This window comes from Pangasianodon hypophthalmus, chromosome 22 (genome assembly GCF_027358585.1).
Source record: "Pangasianodon hypophthalmus isolate fPanHyp1 chromosome 22, fPanHyp1.pri, whole genome shotgun sequence".
NCBI lineage: Eukaryota > Metazoa > Chordata > Actinopteri > Siluriformes > Pangasiidae > Pangasianodon > Pangasianodon hypophthalmus.
In genome coordinates, this window is record NC_069731.1 from 6,276,703 (window position 1) to 6,295,918 (window position 19,216).

The 19,216-nt window shown below is 36.8% G+C and overlaps 1 protein-coding gene across 1 annotated transcript; it reads left to right on the forward strand.

Annotated features, from left to right (window-relative positions):
• Positions 1-209: 209 nt before the first annotated feature.
• On the forward strand, positions 210-19,216 carry dpys (dihydropyrimidinase). Its single transcript, XM_026924312.3, has 9 exons — positions 210-597; positions 2,145-2,303; positions 2,771-2,950; positions 6,410-6,599; positions 7,022-7,178; positions 7,460-7,601; positions 9,686-9,828; positions 16,953-17,160; positions 17,348-19,216. The coding sequence occupies exons 1-9, from the start codon at positions 343-345 to the stop codon at positions 17,417-17,419; spliced, it is 1,506 nt and encodes a 501-aa protein (XP_026780113.3). The 5' UTR covers positions 210-342; the 3' UTR covers positions 17,420-19,216.

A 19,216-nucleotide genomic window follows, 5' to 3' on the forward strand; every position in this document is an offset into this window, starting at 1 on the left:
TACATGTACTGAGTCAACTATGTAGCAAAACAAAATCTTTTCTTTGTTTCTTCTTCAGTAAACTTTCCTTATATTCACATTATGGGAATAATATGAAATAATAAAAGACAAGGTTTGTGAGAAATTATGGATGAGTCTATGGAAGTGGGAGGAGTTGAAAAAAGAAAGAAAAAAGGAAAGGTAAGAAAACAAAAAATGCACTCCGCCTTTCAGGACTTAGGTCAGGTTTCGCAACTGTAAACACTTGTGCAGATCGGCAAATCATAGGGGGAAAAAGACACTCTGAATTCTTTATATTTGGATTTACAACCCGAAAAATTATTTAATTATAGCATAATAAGCATGTCGGAGAGGGGCCGGATTTTGATTAAAGGAGGTAAGGTAGTGAATGAGGAGTGCTCCGAGCTGGCTGATGTGTTTATAGAGGACGGGGTGATCCAGGCAGTGGGCTCCGAGCTGCAGGTGCCGGAGAGCGGAACTCGGGTGCTGGACGCCAGCGGGAAACTGTTGCTGCCCGGAGGAATAGACACGCACACACACATGGAGCTGGAGTTCATGGGCACTGTGGCGGTGGATGATTTCCGCTCGGGTACCAAGGTAACGAAGCACTTCCGCTTCAAGACTGAAAAACATAAGCAAGCATATAATCTCTCTCTCTCTCTCTCTCTCTCTCTCTCTCTCTCTGGCCACTTTAATAGAAACACTTGTACCCCTGGTCATTCATGCAATTATCCAATCAGACAATCACATGGCAACAGTGCAGTGCTTTTATATTGCAGGCTAAGAGGTTCAGGTAATGTCAAACATCAGAATGGGAGGAAAATGTGATCTCGGTGACTTTGACCGTGGCATGGTTGTTTATGCCAGATGCTTCTTTGAGTATTCAGAAACTGCTGATCTCCTGAGACTTTTCCTCACAACAGTCTCTAGAGTTGGTGCAAAAAACAAAAAAATAAAAAATAACAACAACAACAACAAAAAACCCATCCAGTTCTGTAGGCTGAAACACCTTGTTGACAAGAGAGTTCAGAAGAGAATATTCTGATAGAAAGGCTATGGTTACACAAATAACCACTCTTTACATCCATGCTGAGCAGAAAAGCATCTCAACATGCAACACGTCAAATCTTGTCAAAACTCCTGTCACCTAAAAACAGGAATCTGAGGTTACAGAAGGTACAGGCTCGCGACACCGGACAGTCGAAGATTGGAAAAAGACCAGGTGAAGAGAAATAGTTTTAAAGAGAATGAAAACAGCCAAGCAGTCTGGTAGAGTTAGAACCAATGTGGCAAGAATAGTGGTGTGGGGGTTCACAAAAAAAAAAAATTGGAGAATGTTATAAAAATAACAGGTAATAGAGTGGGCATGCAAGATGGCGAACATTTCTATCATATCACCATATATCATATATGAAATTTATGAAGATATGATATAAATGATCACTTAGATTTGTTTTAATCTTTGACATGATATACACTATTTTTCTTACTTGATATTAAAGTGTGACATCTAACAGACTACCACGAAATTCCTTTGGTGGAATTTCATTCTCTAAAAACATTGTGTATTATGCTTCAATTTCATACTACATACCTTTTTATTTTTTAGCTTTTATTAACATTGTAGATAATAAATTATTTGGTTTAAGATGAATAATTTTATAAAAGCATGGAGTTTAATTGGTTAATTGGACATGTGCAACTATTTTTTTAAGAGGTAATGCTGTTATAAACCTTTAAATTTGTACAACGTTGTTTCACTTTTCATACATACTGTAGAACCCAAAAGGTAACAGTTGTGTATAAGTGTTGTAGATCTTATAAGACTTGAGATCTGACCATACTATGACTTTATTCATGTCTTATATTTCTTTTGGTATTCACAAAGCATGTCTATTGAAGCCATTTCCTAATCATTTAATTGTCATCCCTTTATTAATCCAATACCATGCCCCTTAGATTATTTTGTATCTGGGATTTGTAAAAGAACCACTAAGAAGTAACATCATACTGTAAATATATTATTTGAATTAGACTTATGAATTAATTCCTTCATATCTGGTTTGACATATGAGGCGCAATGCTTTTTATGAATCTCTTCACAAGATCCAGCTGGACCGCTGTGAGTTTTGCTCTCTTTGCAGGCCGCAGTAGCCGGAGGAACCACCATGATCCTGGATTTTGTCATCCCTCGAAAAGGAACCTCTCTGCTTGAGGCGTACGACAGATGGAGGAAGATTGCTGACGCAAAAGTGTGCTGTGACTATTCCCTCCACGTCGCTGTTACCTGGTGGGATGATAGTGTGCGTTACTAAATACAAGACATTATAACCTGCTATTCCTAATGTTTTTGTTCTGTTCACTAGTTAGCAAGAACTCTGCATTGATTTTATAACAAAGCAGCTGGCATATTGGTTTATAACTCGTGAATAATCCTGAATTATCCTGAATTATTTTTTATCTTGGGTTTTAGCAATATTAATATTATTCAGGTAAATAGTCACAAATAATTGGAAATCCTGCTGCTGGCAGATGTACATCCAGAATGTGATGGAAGGAATTTGAGGGAAGAATTTAAAGAAATTGAGCCATAAAATTTCATGTTTCAAAAAAAAAAAAAATTAATATTGTACTTCTTTATGTAAACTGTAAAATGCATCAGAACGTACAGACAAAGACTTCTATTTCCTGGACCACAATTCATGAGTATAATCAATATATCATTAATAAATGTGTAATTAATCAATCAATAATTGACTGTTGACTTCAGGTAAAACGAGAGATGGAGACCCTTGTTCGAGAGAGAGGAGTAAACTCCTTCAAGATGTTTATGGCGTATAAAGATGTGTTCATGCTGAGCGACCAGGAGCTCTACGCCGCTTTCTCTCACTGTAAAGACATTGGAGCCATCGCACAAGTCCACGCTGAGAACGGAGATCTGATTGCAGAGGTGAGGAGCACTAAACAAGAGCTTATTAATGTTTAAAGAGAGAAATTCCTCACAAGGTTGTGGTTTAAAGCCGTGATTCCAAAGTCGACTTGCTTCTAATCAGTGGTTGACGAGCGTCGTAAAAGCAAAGAGTGAATAATTAACTCCCGAGTGGAGAAACTGTGTTGTTATCAAGCAGGTTAAATGATGGGCCTAAAAATTGAGGTGGTCAGGTTCTTTAAATTTTTTTCATTCTTTACAGGTTTCTTTGCTTTCAACTATGATTGATATATATATATATATATATATATATATATATATATATATATATATATATATATATATGTGTGTGTGTGTGTGTGTGTGTGTGTATACAGTACTGTGCAAAAGTCTTATTTTTTTAGTACAAACTTTGTTTTAATTTTTGATTTTATGACTTCTACATTATTGAGTCAGTAAAATAAACATTTTAAATAGTTTTCCAGCACAAAATAAAATGTTACAGAAAAATGGGAGTAGAGACCAGAGTTCCACTTTGTAGTTCCAATTTTTTTTTCTTTTAAAACTAAGATTGCAGGCCAGTTAAATTCAACACCCTGTTATTCAATGTAAATGTGACTCGTAGTGTAGTAAACCTGCGAAAAGTAAAATATACCTGCATGTTAGCGTGTCTGCATTCTTGCTCTGAAATCAATGACGTTAGAATGACATGACACTAACACAAAGTGGCACAAAGCAAACATTACCCGGCAAAGTAAACATCACTGTGTCTACCTTTCAGTGGCATGAGCAGACATGGCTGTGTGTCTGTTTAGAATATTAACAGGATGTGGTCAGGGTCCATGCGTACTCTATGTCATACTTTATTAAATCTGCAAACTGCATCTAAAGCCGATCAGAACAGAAAGTACTGTTTGAGTTTATGTAGAGTCTATATACTGTAAATGATACAGTACGTACAGGATAGTGTAGAGGGGTAGAAATCGACCATCTCTGTTCATTTCCCATCATTAGTTCTATTTAAAAAGACTTTCCGTTCTTGGCAGGGGTGGAAGAATCACTGAGGAATGATACTGAAGTGAAAGTATGGATAATGTTTCAAAGTGTTACTCAGTTAAAAGTGGAAGTATCCAGCCCAAAGTGTGCTTACATGAAAATAAAAAAAAGGTTGCTTCTTTTAAATGTACTCAAGTATTAAAAAGTAAATGTTTTTAACTTAAGTCATGTTAATGTCATGTTTTTATGTGAAAAGTAACTTCTACTGCTTAAATAAAACTGTTAGAATTTTATTATTATTATTTTTTAAAGCAGATACAGCATTTTAGCCTCAATTTTCAGAGATCATTCATTCATATTCTCAAGTTTCCTCTGTATTTGCATGACTAATGCTAAGTAGTTTGCTAATGAACTAATAATCAGAAGTAAAGTATCTAAACTAAATATTCCCAGGATAGACTCCGGATCCACTGTGACCCTGACTACAATAAAGGAAGATGAAGGAATGAATGACAATTTGGATTTTTTTTTTATTATTATTGCTGAACATTAATTATAAAATAGACATGTTTTTTTAATACGCAAACCATGGGGAATGCAAAGACATAAAGTAATACTGTGACAAATATTCTTTCAAACATTTCAAACATACATAATAGATGTACACTCAGTTGCTAGGCTATTAAGTAAAGCTACCATACATGTGAACTTTGTAGGTCTACAGAAATAAATAACAATAGCTGAACAAGGACATAAAGGACATAAAGAGGGTGAATCACAACTGAACACTTAATAGGACCACTGGAGGGCAGCAAATATGTATTTATGAAAAGGTTATAAATGAGTCAAACAAAACCCTGCAATAACACCCATAACAGAAACTCAAAACAGCTCAGTGTTACATGTATGTTTCATTAGAGTAAACCACCAGCTGCACTGTGTAACTACTGTATAACTGCTGCACAGACACTAGTCTGTGGAAATGGTACCGTGACTAGCGATCAGTGGTTCGTGGCAGAACTGTGGTTCATTTCAACCCTCTAATAAACTGGGGCAGTGAGATTTTACCTGGATACTTTCTTGAACACATGGTCACACATGCTGAGACGCTATGAAGTTGTAAAAGTTTGTGGACGCCTGACCATAACACTCATATGCGCTTTTTGAACATCATATTCCAGATTTAGTCCCCCTTAGCTGTTATATTAACCTCCATTCTTCTAGGAAGGCTTTCCACTAAATTTTGGAGCATGACTGTGGGGATTTCTGCCAATTCAGCCACAAGAGCATTAGTGAGGTCAGTGACTGATGTCAGGTGAGGAGTGCTGGGGTGCAGCATCTGTCCCAAAAGTGTTCAGTTGGATCGAGGTAATGGCAGGCCACTCGAGTTCTGACACACCAATCTTGGCAAACCATGTCTTCATGGATCTCACTTTGTGCACAGGTGCTACATATGGTGTGATGGCATTTTGGACATTTTGGAACTGCGTGTGACTACAGGTCATTTGTCCTCTATAGCTGGCAGTAGACTTCTCTACTATTATCTCCTTTCATCTCTTCAGGTTGTGGTAATTGTAGTGAAATTTATACTTTTGGCGCCATTCAATTCAATTCAATTTAATTTTATTTGTATAGCGCTTTTAACAATGGACATTGTCACAAACCAGCTTTACAGAAATAAATGGATTCACAAAAAATATATTGTAAATATGTGAATTTATCTCTAATTTATCCCTAATTCAGAACATTCAGAACTCTGTGGCTACTAGCTTGAGTGGGGTTTCCTTGTTAGGTTTCCAGGCTTTTATCTTTTATTGTCCGTGAATTAGGTGTTAGAACACCTTGGCAGCTTCTTTCCCAGCTAGATCTACTGACCAAAATGGACGGAAAGATTTGGCATCCTCTGCCTTGTTACTTGGTGTTTGAGCCTTCCTACTACTACGAATAGGGTTACCAGGTGTCCGGCCTTGGACCTTGTAGTCCAGTTTTCACACCATGCCAGTGTCTTTTCATTGGGGGAATTACTTATAGGCATGCCATTCCAGGAAGTCTGTGTTGCTGCTATGTGGGTGTCAATGGGCACCTTGTCCAGGTTCTACAAGGTCAACATCGCCCAACATCATAGTGTCATGAGTGCGGTTCCCAACACTTTTCCAGCCAGTCCTAAGGTGGCTCAGTTTCTCATGGCAATGTGGCTCAGGATATCCGTGTGATTCTCACTGATCCAGTCAGTTAGGAGGGGTCACATAGATACATAGATAGACTGTGGTTCAGGGTTGTTACTTGCACAAAGTCTTCTTTTATAAGTGACTAGTTCAAATCTTGTGTAAGTGCATTGATGATTTGCGTTATCCAAGTTATCCAGCTGTATTTGAAAGCAGTTTAGTAAAGTCAATATGTATAACTTTGCTCTGAAGGATTCAGCAGTACACTGAAAATTCCACATTTTAGAACATAAAATGTCTATTTTCTGAGTGCGTCTAGGAGGCCAAGAGAATGCTGTCTTTGGGAATCACAGGACCCGAGGGCCATGAGCTCTGTCGCCCTGAGGAGGTGGAATCAGAGGCCACTCAGCGTGCCATCACTATCGCTCACACTGTCAACTGCCCTCTGTATGTGGTGCACGTCATGAGCAAATCAGCTGCTAAAGTGGTGGCTACTGCTCGCAGAAACGGTGGGTGACTTTGATATTAAATATTAGTTTAAAATGGAAATATAAAATAATCAAAGTATAAATTGATTATAATAAATTTTACAAGACACATGAACTTTAAATTTAGTTTTATATTTTAAAAAAATAGTTCATTTAAATACATGTCTAGTTTTAAATGGAAATAAATTAAAATATAGTTGACAAAATTACAAATACATAAAATAGAAATGTTTATTGAATGTTTTATTTATGTCTAATGTAGAATAATTTTTAAAAGTTTTAAAAGGCTGAAATTCAAAACAAAATTTAAACGTACACTATTTCAGGTGAATTAGTAAGAGATCCAGTTAAGTAAATTGAAATTGGATTAAATCAGTCACCTTGGATTTGGGGTACTGCGCATTGACTTCTGTGCTCCATCTTTATGAAACATGCTCCATCAGGGCGAGTGGTGTTTGGCGAGCCCATAGCTGCTGGCCTGGGTACTGATGGCACTCATTACTGGCACAAGGACTGGGCACATGCGGCAAGATTCGTTATGGGACCCCCGCTAAGGCCGGACCCCAGCACACCTGGCTACCTCATGAACCTGCTCGCTAAGTATGCACAACACTTCTCCAGAGCACAGTTACTACAGGCTTTCATTGAGTTCTCATAAATAAACATTAACGCTTACGGTCTGACTCAGAAGTACGTCGCCTTTCCAGTCATCACTACTTAGAAAATCAATAAAATAGTCATGAATTATATTAGCATAGATTTTTATTTTACTGTAGTGAGTCTTATGTCTCACAGGCACAGATTTTATATAGTCAGACCACATATGTTGTAAAAATATCCACTCAGACTCCATTTTCATTAATAATATTTAATATTTTCAGTGATGATCTGAGTGTAACCGGGACTGATCACTGCACCTTCTCCATGTGCCAAAAAGCCCTGGGCAAAGACGACTTCACTAAAATCCCCAACGGCGTTAACGGCGTGGAGGATCGCATGTCTGTCATCTGGGAGAAAGGAGTGGTCAGTCACCTGCTTCTAGATCTTCTAGTTTTTTGTTTTTTTTCAGTGCAGAAATGATTAGGACTGATTTTGTATTTTAAGTTCTAACTCTTTCAAACTCCTAACTTATTATTCATTTACTCATTGTATACCATCATTTTATTGTTGATTTTTCTCAAATCTGATTGGAGTCGCCAGTGTCAGCGCTTTGTAACAACCATAAAATATTCTGCCATGGGAGAATCTTCAGGATAGAGGGTTTGCGATTTGCGGTTTCTGGGGAGCATGACTGAAAAAGTAGCAATTTTTTCTTTTTCTTTAAGTTATTAGAGAGAGAAAAACAGAGACTGGTGAGGGACCAATTGTTTATAGCTATATGCTATAACATAATGCTGTAATGTAAGTGACAAGAAGAACTAACTTGTTTTTAGGACGTTGAACAACGTTAAATGTAACGATAAATACCCTTCTTTAATTAATACACAATACGCAATTGTTGACAAATTACTGTAGTATAAGAAGAATAAAACATTTCAGGACATACTGTTAGAGGAAAATATTTAACTTTGCTTCCAGATATAAATTTTTAAATTTATAAATTTATCCCTAATGAGCAAGCCAGAGGCAGTGGTGGCAAGGAAAAACCTCCTGAGACGACATGAGGAAGAAACCTTGAGAGGAGCCAGACTCAAAAAGGAACCCATCCTCACCTGGGTGACATCGGATAGTGCAATTATAAATCATTTCTCTCCTATAACTGTATACTATATAGTTCTTACTGACGTTTACAAACCTAAAGTTTTCATTTGGTGTGTAATGTTAAATGTAATGTTTTTCATGGCGCTGTGACACACCTTGATGTTGTGACTATAGCACAGGATTCCACCTGCTGCACTACACACATCAGTTGAGGTGTGAGAACTCTAGAACAGTTAATACCATACAGTTAATTAATGTGCAGGGTGACAGATGATCTTATTTGGATCAGGGAAATGCAAGCATGTGGAAACAAACCAAATGCAAAACGGCATCATATAATACTTTGTCTAGCGTATTAATATGCAGTCTAAACCCGTAAAATAAAGACGCAAGCGAGACTCAAATTGTTTTTTACATGCGATGCGAGGACCACCACATCTCATGGACAAAACATTCGCCACTGACTTGCTGACATTCGCAAACATGACATGCTACAGGAGCTTAACTATTTAAGCAGCTTATTTGGCATTGTTACTTAGGTTTCCAGGCAACCAGAGCATGTGACTGGGCAGCACATTTGAGCTTTTCCTTGAAACTAATGCAAATCTGGGGAGTTTTAGGGGTCAAACACAACCAGACATGTACAATATACACAAACTAGTTTATTTTAAAGGTGCATTAGTTAAGTCTCTATTGATTAAATAGGTGGATTTGACATTTGAATATTTTGAATAATTTGGCCCACCTTCCTATTCCCACCTATGTTAACAAAGCTCCGCCCCCTGGATCTACAATGGCCTGTAGGGTAGAGTATCTGTAAAATGACTCACAGGAGGCAGATCCAAAGACAAACAAGCATTCTGGACCGGAAGTCAGTTTTCCGAACGTGTTTTCTTAGCCACTTAATACGCTCATTCTGAGGCCACGGCTTAAACCTTGCGTCATGTTTTACTTATTTTCTATTTTATTTGTGTACAAGTAAGAAAATTAAAAAAATGACTATTGCATCTTTAATTGCTTAGATTTATTGCTAAAGTGAAGGTGTCTTTTTATAGCAGTTTTCTACATATACAAAAGCATTGTGTATTGCACTTATTAGTTTAAGCTTTCAGTTTCACACTAAAAATCTCACAGGTTGTCAGAAAGGTGCAGTACATCACTATTTTACAGCCTGCTCAGATAAATCAGGTTTTAAAATGCACATGTGGAAAAACTTGCACCTCACAGATGATCTATGAGCCCATTTCTCTTTTTTTGCCTTGTTGGCTAAAAATGATGTGGTTTGATTCATGGAGTGGAAGAGTGTGGCAGTTTGATTTTTAGTGCAGAAGGATATGTATGAAGGTTGATAGAGACTCAGGGGATAAGAGCGAAACACTCACAATGTTAACATTTGCTTTCCTCAGCATAGTGGCAAAATGGATGAAAATCGATTTGTGGCGGTCACCAGTAGCAACGCAGCCAAAATCTTCAACCTTTATCCACAGAAAGGGAGGATTGCCAAAGGCTCTGATGCAGACCTGGTTATTTGGGACCCAAAAGCTACCAGGTAAATCTATATATGAGAACCTACATTAGAGAATTTAAATTTTTAAAAAAGGCATTATAATGCTTTTGACACCACAATATTTACCCAACACCTTGTTACATTGACGAGTAACAAACTAATGAAATTCTGTTAAAAGCTCCAGATTTACATTCACCATTCCTGTCACTACAAATCTTTCCTGTTAGTTTCACTCTAGTTACTGAATAATTCATGTGAGTTACTGAGTAAAATGCTTTAAGCCACATTTTAATGTTAAGGAACAAAATTTAACTGTGACAGACACAACCATTAATTAACATTTATATACACGTAAGTGTTGTTTTGGGGGATTTTAGGGCTGAAAAATCATCATTTCTATTTCATGTTATTTCATCCTCAAAATTTGAGGTGCTAATACTGTGATTTACACGTGACTACCAATTAGGATTGGTTAAATAAGGGCACATTAAAAAAATGTTAATACTTAACTCAACCGGTACTTTTTGCATTACTAGATATCTATAGATGTAAATTATGAAAAAAAGGTGACTCTGTTTCAACAGTAGATGTGACTGTGGTAGGGCAGCAACAACAACCACAACAGCAACAATAAAAATATATCAACAACAAGAATATAACAGGAACAGTAACACCAACAAGGTTATAACAATATAAAGAATATCACAGCAAGAATAATAAAAATATAATAACCGAGAATATAACAGCAATAACAACAATGACAACAACACACATGAAACGACAACAATAAGAATATAACAGCAATAACAACAAGAATATCCTGTAACAACAGTGACAACAACAAAACAATAATATAACAAGAGCAACAACAATATCAACAACAAGGTTATAACAATAATGTAACAGCAACAACAACAATGACAACAACATGAATAACAACAGCAATATCAACAACAGCAACATAATAATAATAATAATAATAATAATAATACTTAAAGTGGACCTATAGTAAAATGTTTTTGTTTTTTTTCCCCCCAACATGAAATGCTGTGCTTAGTTTATGCACTCTGTACAACATGAAATATGACAGATGTACTTTTTGGCAGATGCTATACCCCTCCTCCTCATTTTGACCCGAGAATAAAACATATTGCAGAAAGTGGTGAAATATCAATTGACACCAGCTGCTTTTGACAAAAATAAAACAAACAGGTGAATTCACTCTTTTAGATTACTTCCATGTCTTATTTGCACTCATATCTGATCACCTGCTGGTAGGAACATTTCCAAGCTGTGTGTCTGTTTTTGTTCCCCCCAACAACATAGGTGTATTCCAGGTTGGTCATTTCAAATATTATTTTCAACTTCCCCAGTGTCAATATGACCCATGAACAGTACATGCATTGGGAAGTAGAGAAAAGTACACATGGGTTATGAAGAAGAACATGAGGAAAAAGAGCAAATGAAAACAGTATATTTATGGCATTTGGCAGACACCTTTATCCAGGCCAGCAGCTTAACCACTGAGCTACCACTGCCCTTGTTACCAGTACATGGAGTGGCCAGTACATACAAATGACTTGCATAGACAAAAATACAGAGCATATACTTGAGCAGAAAGAATGGCAACACCCAGAAACAATCGAATCAACAACTGAGAGTTCACGATGCACTTTCTTATCTCCAGCTGTTCACGTTCTTGCATTTAACCCTTTCTAGCAGTACACTGCCCTTCCACTCCACCATAAGAATGGAAATCGACTTATTGGACCTTTTCAATCAGTATTAACAAATGAATAATTTTATTGCCGCAAGTCTGTTATAAGATTAGTCAGCACACTGTTGGGTTTCTGTGTGTAGAGTATCATGAGTCTGTGTTTAGCTGCTGGTGAGCAGGGTGATGGGAAAGGGGAGGGGTGTGAGCCAAACAACAAACTGTTGGCCAAACAATTCACACCTCTCCACAATAACACTGGTACAGAGATAAAACAGACAGCACAACTAAAGCTTTTTTGATAGTAAAACACCATATACAACTGCAACAATAAAATTATAATATTTAATTTAATATTTAATATTACCTATGAAACACTGCAAATTCTTAAAGCCATGAGTGTTTACTTTTATATGAGCCATTAACCACAGCTGTGGAGTGTGACATCACTAATAAATGAAATGCTGAACACGGGCACCCACAAAACAGGGGAAAGTCCATTTTCTGACCTCTGCTAAAAAGAGTTAAGCTATGAGCTTAAATTTCCACAGTGAAACTATGAGTTGATTATATTGGAACATATAATTGTAAATAGAGAAGTGAATATCTTATTGTGTAATATTGTAGTGGTGGTTTAGACCAGTTCCTCTTTACTGATGACAAATCATGTTGGTTTACTACAGTGTTGTCACTAAACCCTGTGACGCAAAGACGAGTGTGTGGAACGAGTGAAACTGTAGAGCCATAAATGGTAGTGCATGCAGAGCGAGCTCTTCTTTCTCTTTCTCTCTCTCACACACACACACACACACACACATCTTTGTAATTCTATACCTGCACCTCCCCCTTGAGCTAGGTAACATGAAATCTTTTGCCTCTTTTAGGTTTTTAAATTAAAGCAAAAATCATTTTCCTCATGGTGACCGGTCAGATGGCGTCACAAAGTCAAAACTGTCATGCATTTCTGTCATTACTCTATGTGAACATCTGCACATAGCAGTACGAGCACACACTGACACACTCATGTCACACTCAGTGAGCCAGCAGAAGGCCACAATGTGTGTTACGTAAGTGTGCTCTATAGGTTCCTTTTACAGTGAACGTAGCTGAAAGACAGCAAACTCATCGTAGTGCATAACAGCTGGGAGCGTCTGAGCAAAGCACAGCTCCAATCAGATGCCAGCTAGTACGACCTGAGTGTTTGTGTAAGAGCTGCTCGTGGCCTGCATACACACGTCATGCACGCTTCCGGTGTCCTAGAGATGGCCACATACTAAACCGCATGCGGCTGTAGTGAATAGATGGAAACCATCATGCCATATATGGAAACTATAATAGCCTATGGTTTTGTACTATATTGACACTATAGGTTATGAAATTCTGCAGGTTGAGACGTAGCATTTGTTATTTCAGTATTTTATTTTTTGTCAGAAACAGTACTGCAAGTATGCTGGAAGTGGGCTAATTAACCATTTTTTTTACTATGTAAGACTTTTCTTTCATTTAATTTTTTAAATTAACCTTTAATCATATTATTATTTGTAGGTATTTTAATGTATTTTTTATAAACAGTTGTTGCACTAATACACAACTACAATAGTATATAAATACATTTTATATAAGGACATATATAATTATATATTTTTTCAATTTTGTTTTTTGTGTGCTTTATACAGTACATGATCAACATTAATAATTTAGAGATGTTTTCAAAATGTTTAATTTAATTTTAATTTTCAGGTTCATACATAGGAAATAAGTATGGACTTATGTAAGTAAAAATGGTTTTCATTGTAAATTATGAAAGTATTATTATTATTATTATTAAAATTTACTTTTACAATAAATATATCTCAACTGTTTGATATAGTGTAATAATAAATAATAATAAAATAAAAAAGAAATGAATACAGTGGTCAGGTAAAATAATTAAGTAAGTAAATATATATATCTATATATCTATCTATCTATCTACATATATATATATATATATATATATATATATATATATATGGTTTTTTTTGTACGTCACTTTAGAGCATGGTCTAGGTGATACTCAGATTTGTACTGTATACCATCTAGCAAACCACAAGGATTTTAAAACAAACAAATAAATACCTTAAGTGAATGGATTACATTTTTTTTTTAAAATATTTTTCAGTATTACCTGCATTCAAGATTTGTATGAAACACACTGGAATTCTTCAGTAGTTGATTCTACATTTTTAACGTATAGAACATTCATTTTCTCTTTTTTGTGAAGCATAAGGCTTTTAGAACCCATGAAGTTATTTGATTACGCTAAATAGTTTAAGGTTTCTTTTAACTGATCACTTAATCTGGGGCAGTATCAGCTAAAAGTGAGTAACTGAACAAATAACTGAAACAGAAAATGCTTTATGCTTTTTCCAAGTGTTCATTATAGCATGTAAACCACAGATTCTGAAACAAACCTACAGTTTCTGTCTGCACTGTCATTAATCAAGGCAAGAAACATGTCTCTGCTCCCTTGTTATCGAGTTGCACGTTTTCACGTCAGTGTCCTTGTTAAAAAGCAATATCTGTCATCATCATATGAGGAGCTCATTATGCCTTTCTCAGTAGAAGGTACACAGCTGGGTGACATTCTGTTCCAGCCACAGCACTGAACCACGTCAAACTCCCTGTGTAGTGCTGATGAGGCGGTTCTGAAAATGCCTTGCACACCAGAACACCAAATTTAGAAAAAGGGTTTTTTTTTTGTACGTCACTTTAGAGCATAGTCTAGGTGATACTCATATTTGTACTGTATACCATCTAGCAAACCACAAGGATTTTGCCTGTAAGGCTTTTAGATGTATATTAAATTAAAAGTCAATGTAACTTTGTAATATACAGTGTCTTGCATAAGTATTCACCCCCCTTGAACTTTTCCACATTTTGTAGTGTAATAATCTGGAATCAAAATGCACTTTATTGGGATTTTTTGCCATTTGATTTACAAAATATATCTAGCATTTGAAGTTAAAAATATTTTTATTGTGACACAAAGATTAATTAACCAAAAAAAAGCAGACATTTGTTGGTTGCATAAGTATTCACCTTCCTGGGTCCATATTTAGTAGAACCACCTTTGGGTACAATTAGAGCTTCTAAATAGGATATTTTCAGCTTTGCACAGCATTCTTCTTGGCCAAAGTACTCAAGCTGTGACAAATTGAATGGAGACCACCAGAAGTTGCAAGAAATCTTTCCACAGGTTCTCAATCAAATTGAGCCACTCCAATGTAGCTTTGGTAGCATTCTTAGGGTTGTTTGCTTTTTGGAAGGTGTCTCAGTCTCAAGACTGGAACATCTAGTATTGTCATCTCCATCCATCCTACCCTCAACCCGGACTAATTTTCCAGTCCCTGCTGATGACAAGCATCTCCACAACATGATGCTGCCACCACCAGGCTTCACTGTGGTGATGGTGTTCTCTGGGTGATGAGTAGTATTGGGTTTCTGCCAAACGTCGCTCTTTATAGTTGGTAGTTTTTCCATGGCTCTACAACTGAGTGGACGACTGGTAGGGCAGTTTCCCTCAGAACTAGTTGAGTTTTTCTGTTTGCTCATTTCCTTGTTAGCAAAGTCTTCACCTAATATCTGTGACCCATTGTGGGGGGCCTATAAAAGGTCCCTGCTTTGTCACGCTCATCTTCTGACCATTCTCATCAACCCAAGTGACCTAGGTGGCCTGATTGTTCCACATCTGAGTGAAGAACTATGCTTACATACTGTACATAACCTTCCATTGTATTTCCATTCATACCAGTGCATTCCATTTGGAACTAGGTCAGTGGTCCCTCAGTGGTTAAGATGTTGGACTTTGAGCAAGGCCCTTAACCTTCAACTGCTCAGTTGTATAAATGAGTTGAATGTAAGTTTCTCTGGATAAGGGCATCTGCCAAATGCCATAAATGTGTATTATAAGACATCTCGAAAGACAGCACTAATAAATAATGCCAATATTATTGAGACTACAGATGAGTGTTAACACTGCTTCCTATTGGGGAAGAGAATCACTCAACCTCCTGGTACTGCTTTCTGTTGGGGCTCAGAAGTTTCTCAAGGTGCTGATGTGCTCTGTTTAGGATCTGAATCCCTCAGAGTGTTAATACTGTATTCTGCTGAAGGTAAGGATTCCCCAAACTCACCATAGAGCGCATGGGCTATGATGAAGCAACATTTCTTCTGTAACATTGGACAAAGGTAGATGGTGAACTCCATGTCATTGCTTCACCAAGGTAGCGATTAATGCATGTTGAATGACATTTAATGGGAGAAGTTGTCTCTTGGCATGAGTTCAAGTATACTTGCAGAATGATTTCTTTTACCCAGTGGGCTACCCTGTCTTTAGACAGGTTTAGCAGAGGCCCCTTATTGTGCTCCCCAATTGTGGTATTTATGATTAAACTCCATTTTTTTTTCTTCAGGTTTACGTGATGTTGTTAATAATAATACACCAGTGTAGCATAATGTACCAGCAGTTCTGTTTATATTTTTGGCTGGAGCTACTGGTTAAACTGCAGGTGTGTGTGTGTGTGTGTGTGTGTGTGTCTTTGGGGGTCAGTTAGTCCCCACTACTTCAGACGAGATTACATTACTGTGCCAATTGTTTTCCTATTAGTAGCACTGACTCATAGCATCTGATAACTGTGTAGGATGGATTCAGTCATTATTGCGTGTTAGCTAATATATGACACACAAGTCATCAGCAATGAATAACAAAAACATTCCTCTACCTCATCTCTCATGCGGACTAAGTTCAGCTTTCTTCCTGTATTTAATTTTGTGTGTTTGCAAAGGATGTATTAGTAAGCATCTTCTAAAATGGGAATGAACAAGAGTGTTTTAAAGTGATCCTATTCTCAGAGTGTAAAAACGCTTTGAGCTGTTTAGCCATTTCATTCAATTAAATTCAGGAAGGATTGAGGGAACATCAGCTGTTTTTAATGTTGGGCTTTAACAACCAGGCATTCAATGCATCCAGTGAAATAATCTGTGTGTTTAATTTACTGTAAGATAGTTCAGTAGTTCATGGGTCTTATTTTTACCTATAATCTTTTTTAATGTAAAGCATGATGAAATGTGTGGGTGACAGGGTGTCTAGCGTTGTACATCGGCGCTCTGTTGTGTTATCCTGACGCTGGTTCATTATGTAGCATGGCAAAGCAGGGGAATCACACAAAGATCTGATTTAATGCTAACTAGTTAATGTGCTAATGGCTACTAAAAAAACATCTCACCAAAAGTGCTACTAAAAATCTGTCAGTTATACCAGTTTGTAACTTGACAATTTCTATAATCAACAATATTCCACAGACCTTCTAGGATCTTCATATGGGCCATACGTTCTTGTGGTGCGTCTGTAAAACCTATTAACAAAACCTCCCTAGGTAGAGCCTCAGTAACACAATTGTTTATGTTACAGGGTGATTTCAGCAAACACCCACCACCAGGCGGTGGATTATAACATCTTCGAGGGGATGGAGTGCCACGGTGTTCCTCTGGTGACCATCTCCGGAGGCAGAGTGGTGTATGAAAATGGCCGTGTGTTGGCTGAGCCTGGGACAGGAAGGTTTATTCATCGAAAGCCCTACTCTGACTTTGTGTACAAGAGAATAAGACAAAGGGACGAGGTGAGATTTAATGCTCGCTCTGATAATGAACTTGTCATAGTATAGCATATTTTAAGGGATTTTGCATGCTTAGTTTTGTCAATATTGACATTGTCTAACATTGTATAACGTCTTAATCTTTAGATTTCCTTACACTGAGTTATTTTGTGAGTATTTTGTCATGTATGTGATGTGATTTAAATTTCAGGTTGGGAAACCCAGTGCAGTGGCCAGGACACCCTATAAAGGAGAAGTCATATCTAAGGCAAACAGAGCTTGAAGGAAAACACTGCAGAAAACCTGCAGTGTTACCAAGTAACCTTGATCTCTTTTAGGATTTTAAAGGCGATATAAAGTACTGTGCAAAAGTCGTAGATAAACGGTGATTGTGAAGCCTCCTTTAGAATTACAGATGCTGGTTTTTTTTTCAGATTGTGTATCAGGGTTGTCATGGAACAAATTTATTTAGCTGTTTATATTGCTTCAGTGTGCTGCTAGCAATGAACTCCTCTAAGATGGTATAATGACCAATGCTCTGCACGCTCTGGTCGACTCTATCTGTTCAAGCACCATAAGACGGCACTTATCATATCATATCACTTGTATATACTGTTATCGGTACAAGTACGAGGAATTGAACATGGTGTTAAGATGGATACACACTATCAGGATCAGTATCGATACAGCAATGTTTAGAATGCACGACTGAAGCTGTGTACGTCATTTTCCCAAAGATATAGTGTGAGGAATCAAATCCTTTTTATATTTGTCTGCCTTCATCAGTCTATTTTCAGCAGATCCCTTACAGCACTGGCTGAAACACACACACACACAAGCACACACACAAACACTATGAATCACCTCCATGATTCACAGAAACCTACAGACATGCATCACAGTGTTTACCAGCTCCTGAACAAAACATCTCAAAAATTGGACTCATCACTTATTAAGACTTTCTGCCACAGAGTGTTTCAGCGTGATTTATAGTCTCATACTTTGTCTATATGTAAAAAAAAAAAAAAGTGGTTGCTTTGCTGCAACACATGCAATAACACTATTCTTCATTGATTTTGGTGCCAAGTTTCTGTGCCAGATACTGAGCAAGCATTTGACTATATTTCTTCTTGTCCCTTTGGGAAATGGCCTTAGATGCAGTAAGTTTTGGCTCCTTCGCTGCATTTTCTGTCTTCAAATAAGTTTTAATTATCATGTGGAGCAGGCTAGGGTGTATCAGGGTGTTCATCTATCCATCTCACATGATGTATTTGTTTTTTTGAGAACACAAAATTTTCTTGTACTTAATTTTATTGTACTAATATTGATTGGAAAATAATTAAGTGTTATATAGTAATTCAAATACTCATTGCCCTTATAAATGCTCAGTCGATAAATACTTGAGCCATACATTTTTGGGTGGCCTCTATTTTTGCACAGTTCTGCCTCATAATATTAAAAGAAAATGTATTTTTAATAAAGAAATGTATCTAAAAAATGTATTTTTTTTACAACTTTCAAAGAAGCATCTTTAATAGAAAAGCATATAAATATAAATATAAAACCATGTAAAATGAGCCTTCATTTTAAGCAAAGAAAAAGAGAGAAAGTAAAATATTTTTTAGTACACTACAGTTTGACCGCGTTTTGTAACTGGCCTACTTTCAAGTTTGAGTGCTGCAAATGATCCTGGATGGCAGTTATGTGAAATTGTGAAAAAAGCATTTGAGCCTTGTAAAACAAGGTCAAGTGAAATGAAAGTGGGTCATGATATTTAAGTGTAGCGTGATCACATGGTTTGAAAACTTATATAGAGGATGAAATGTGTGGACAAAATGATTTCATCATAGTGAAGGTTTACCATAGTAAACATAGATGACTGAGAATTTCGATCCTCTAATAACACAGCAGATTTGACAGTGATGCTAAAGGGTTTATGTTTGTGCATATATTAATAATATATTACTAATTTGGATGATATTTATTAGTCGTGTCTTATAAATGAAGCAAAATCCAATCCAAGCTTATCCAGGAGCTGTTAGGAGTTAGGAGTCTTGCTCAGGGGTTCAACACTGGCTAT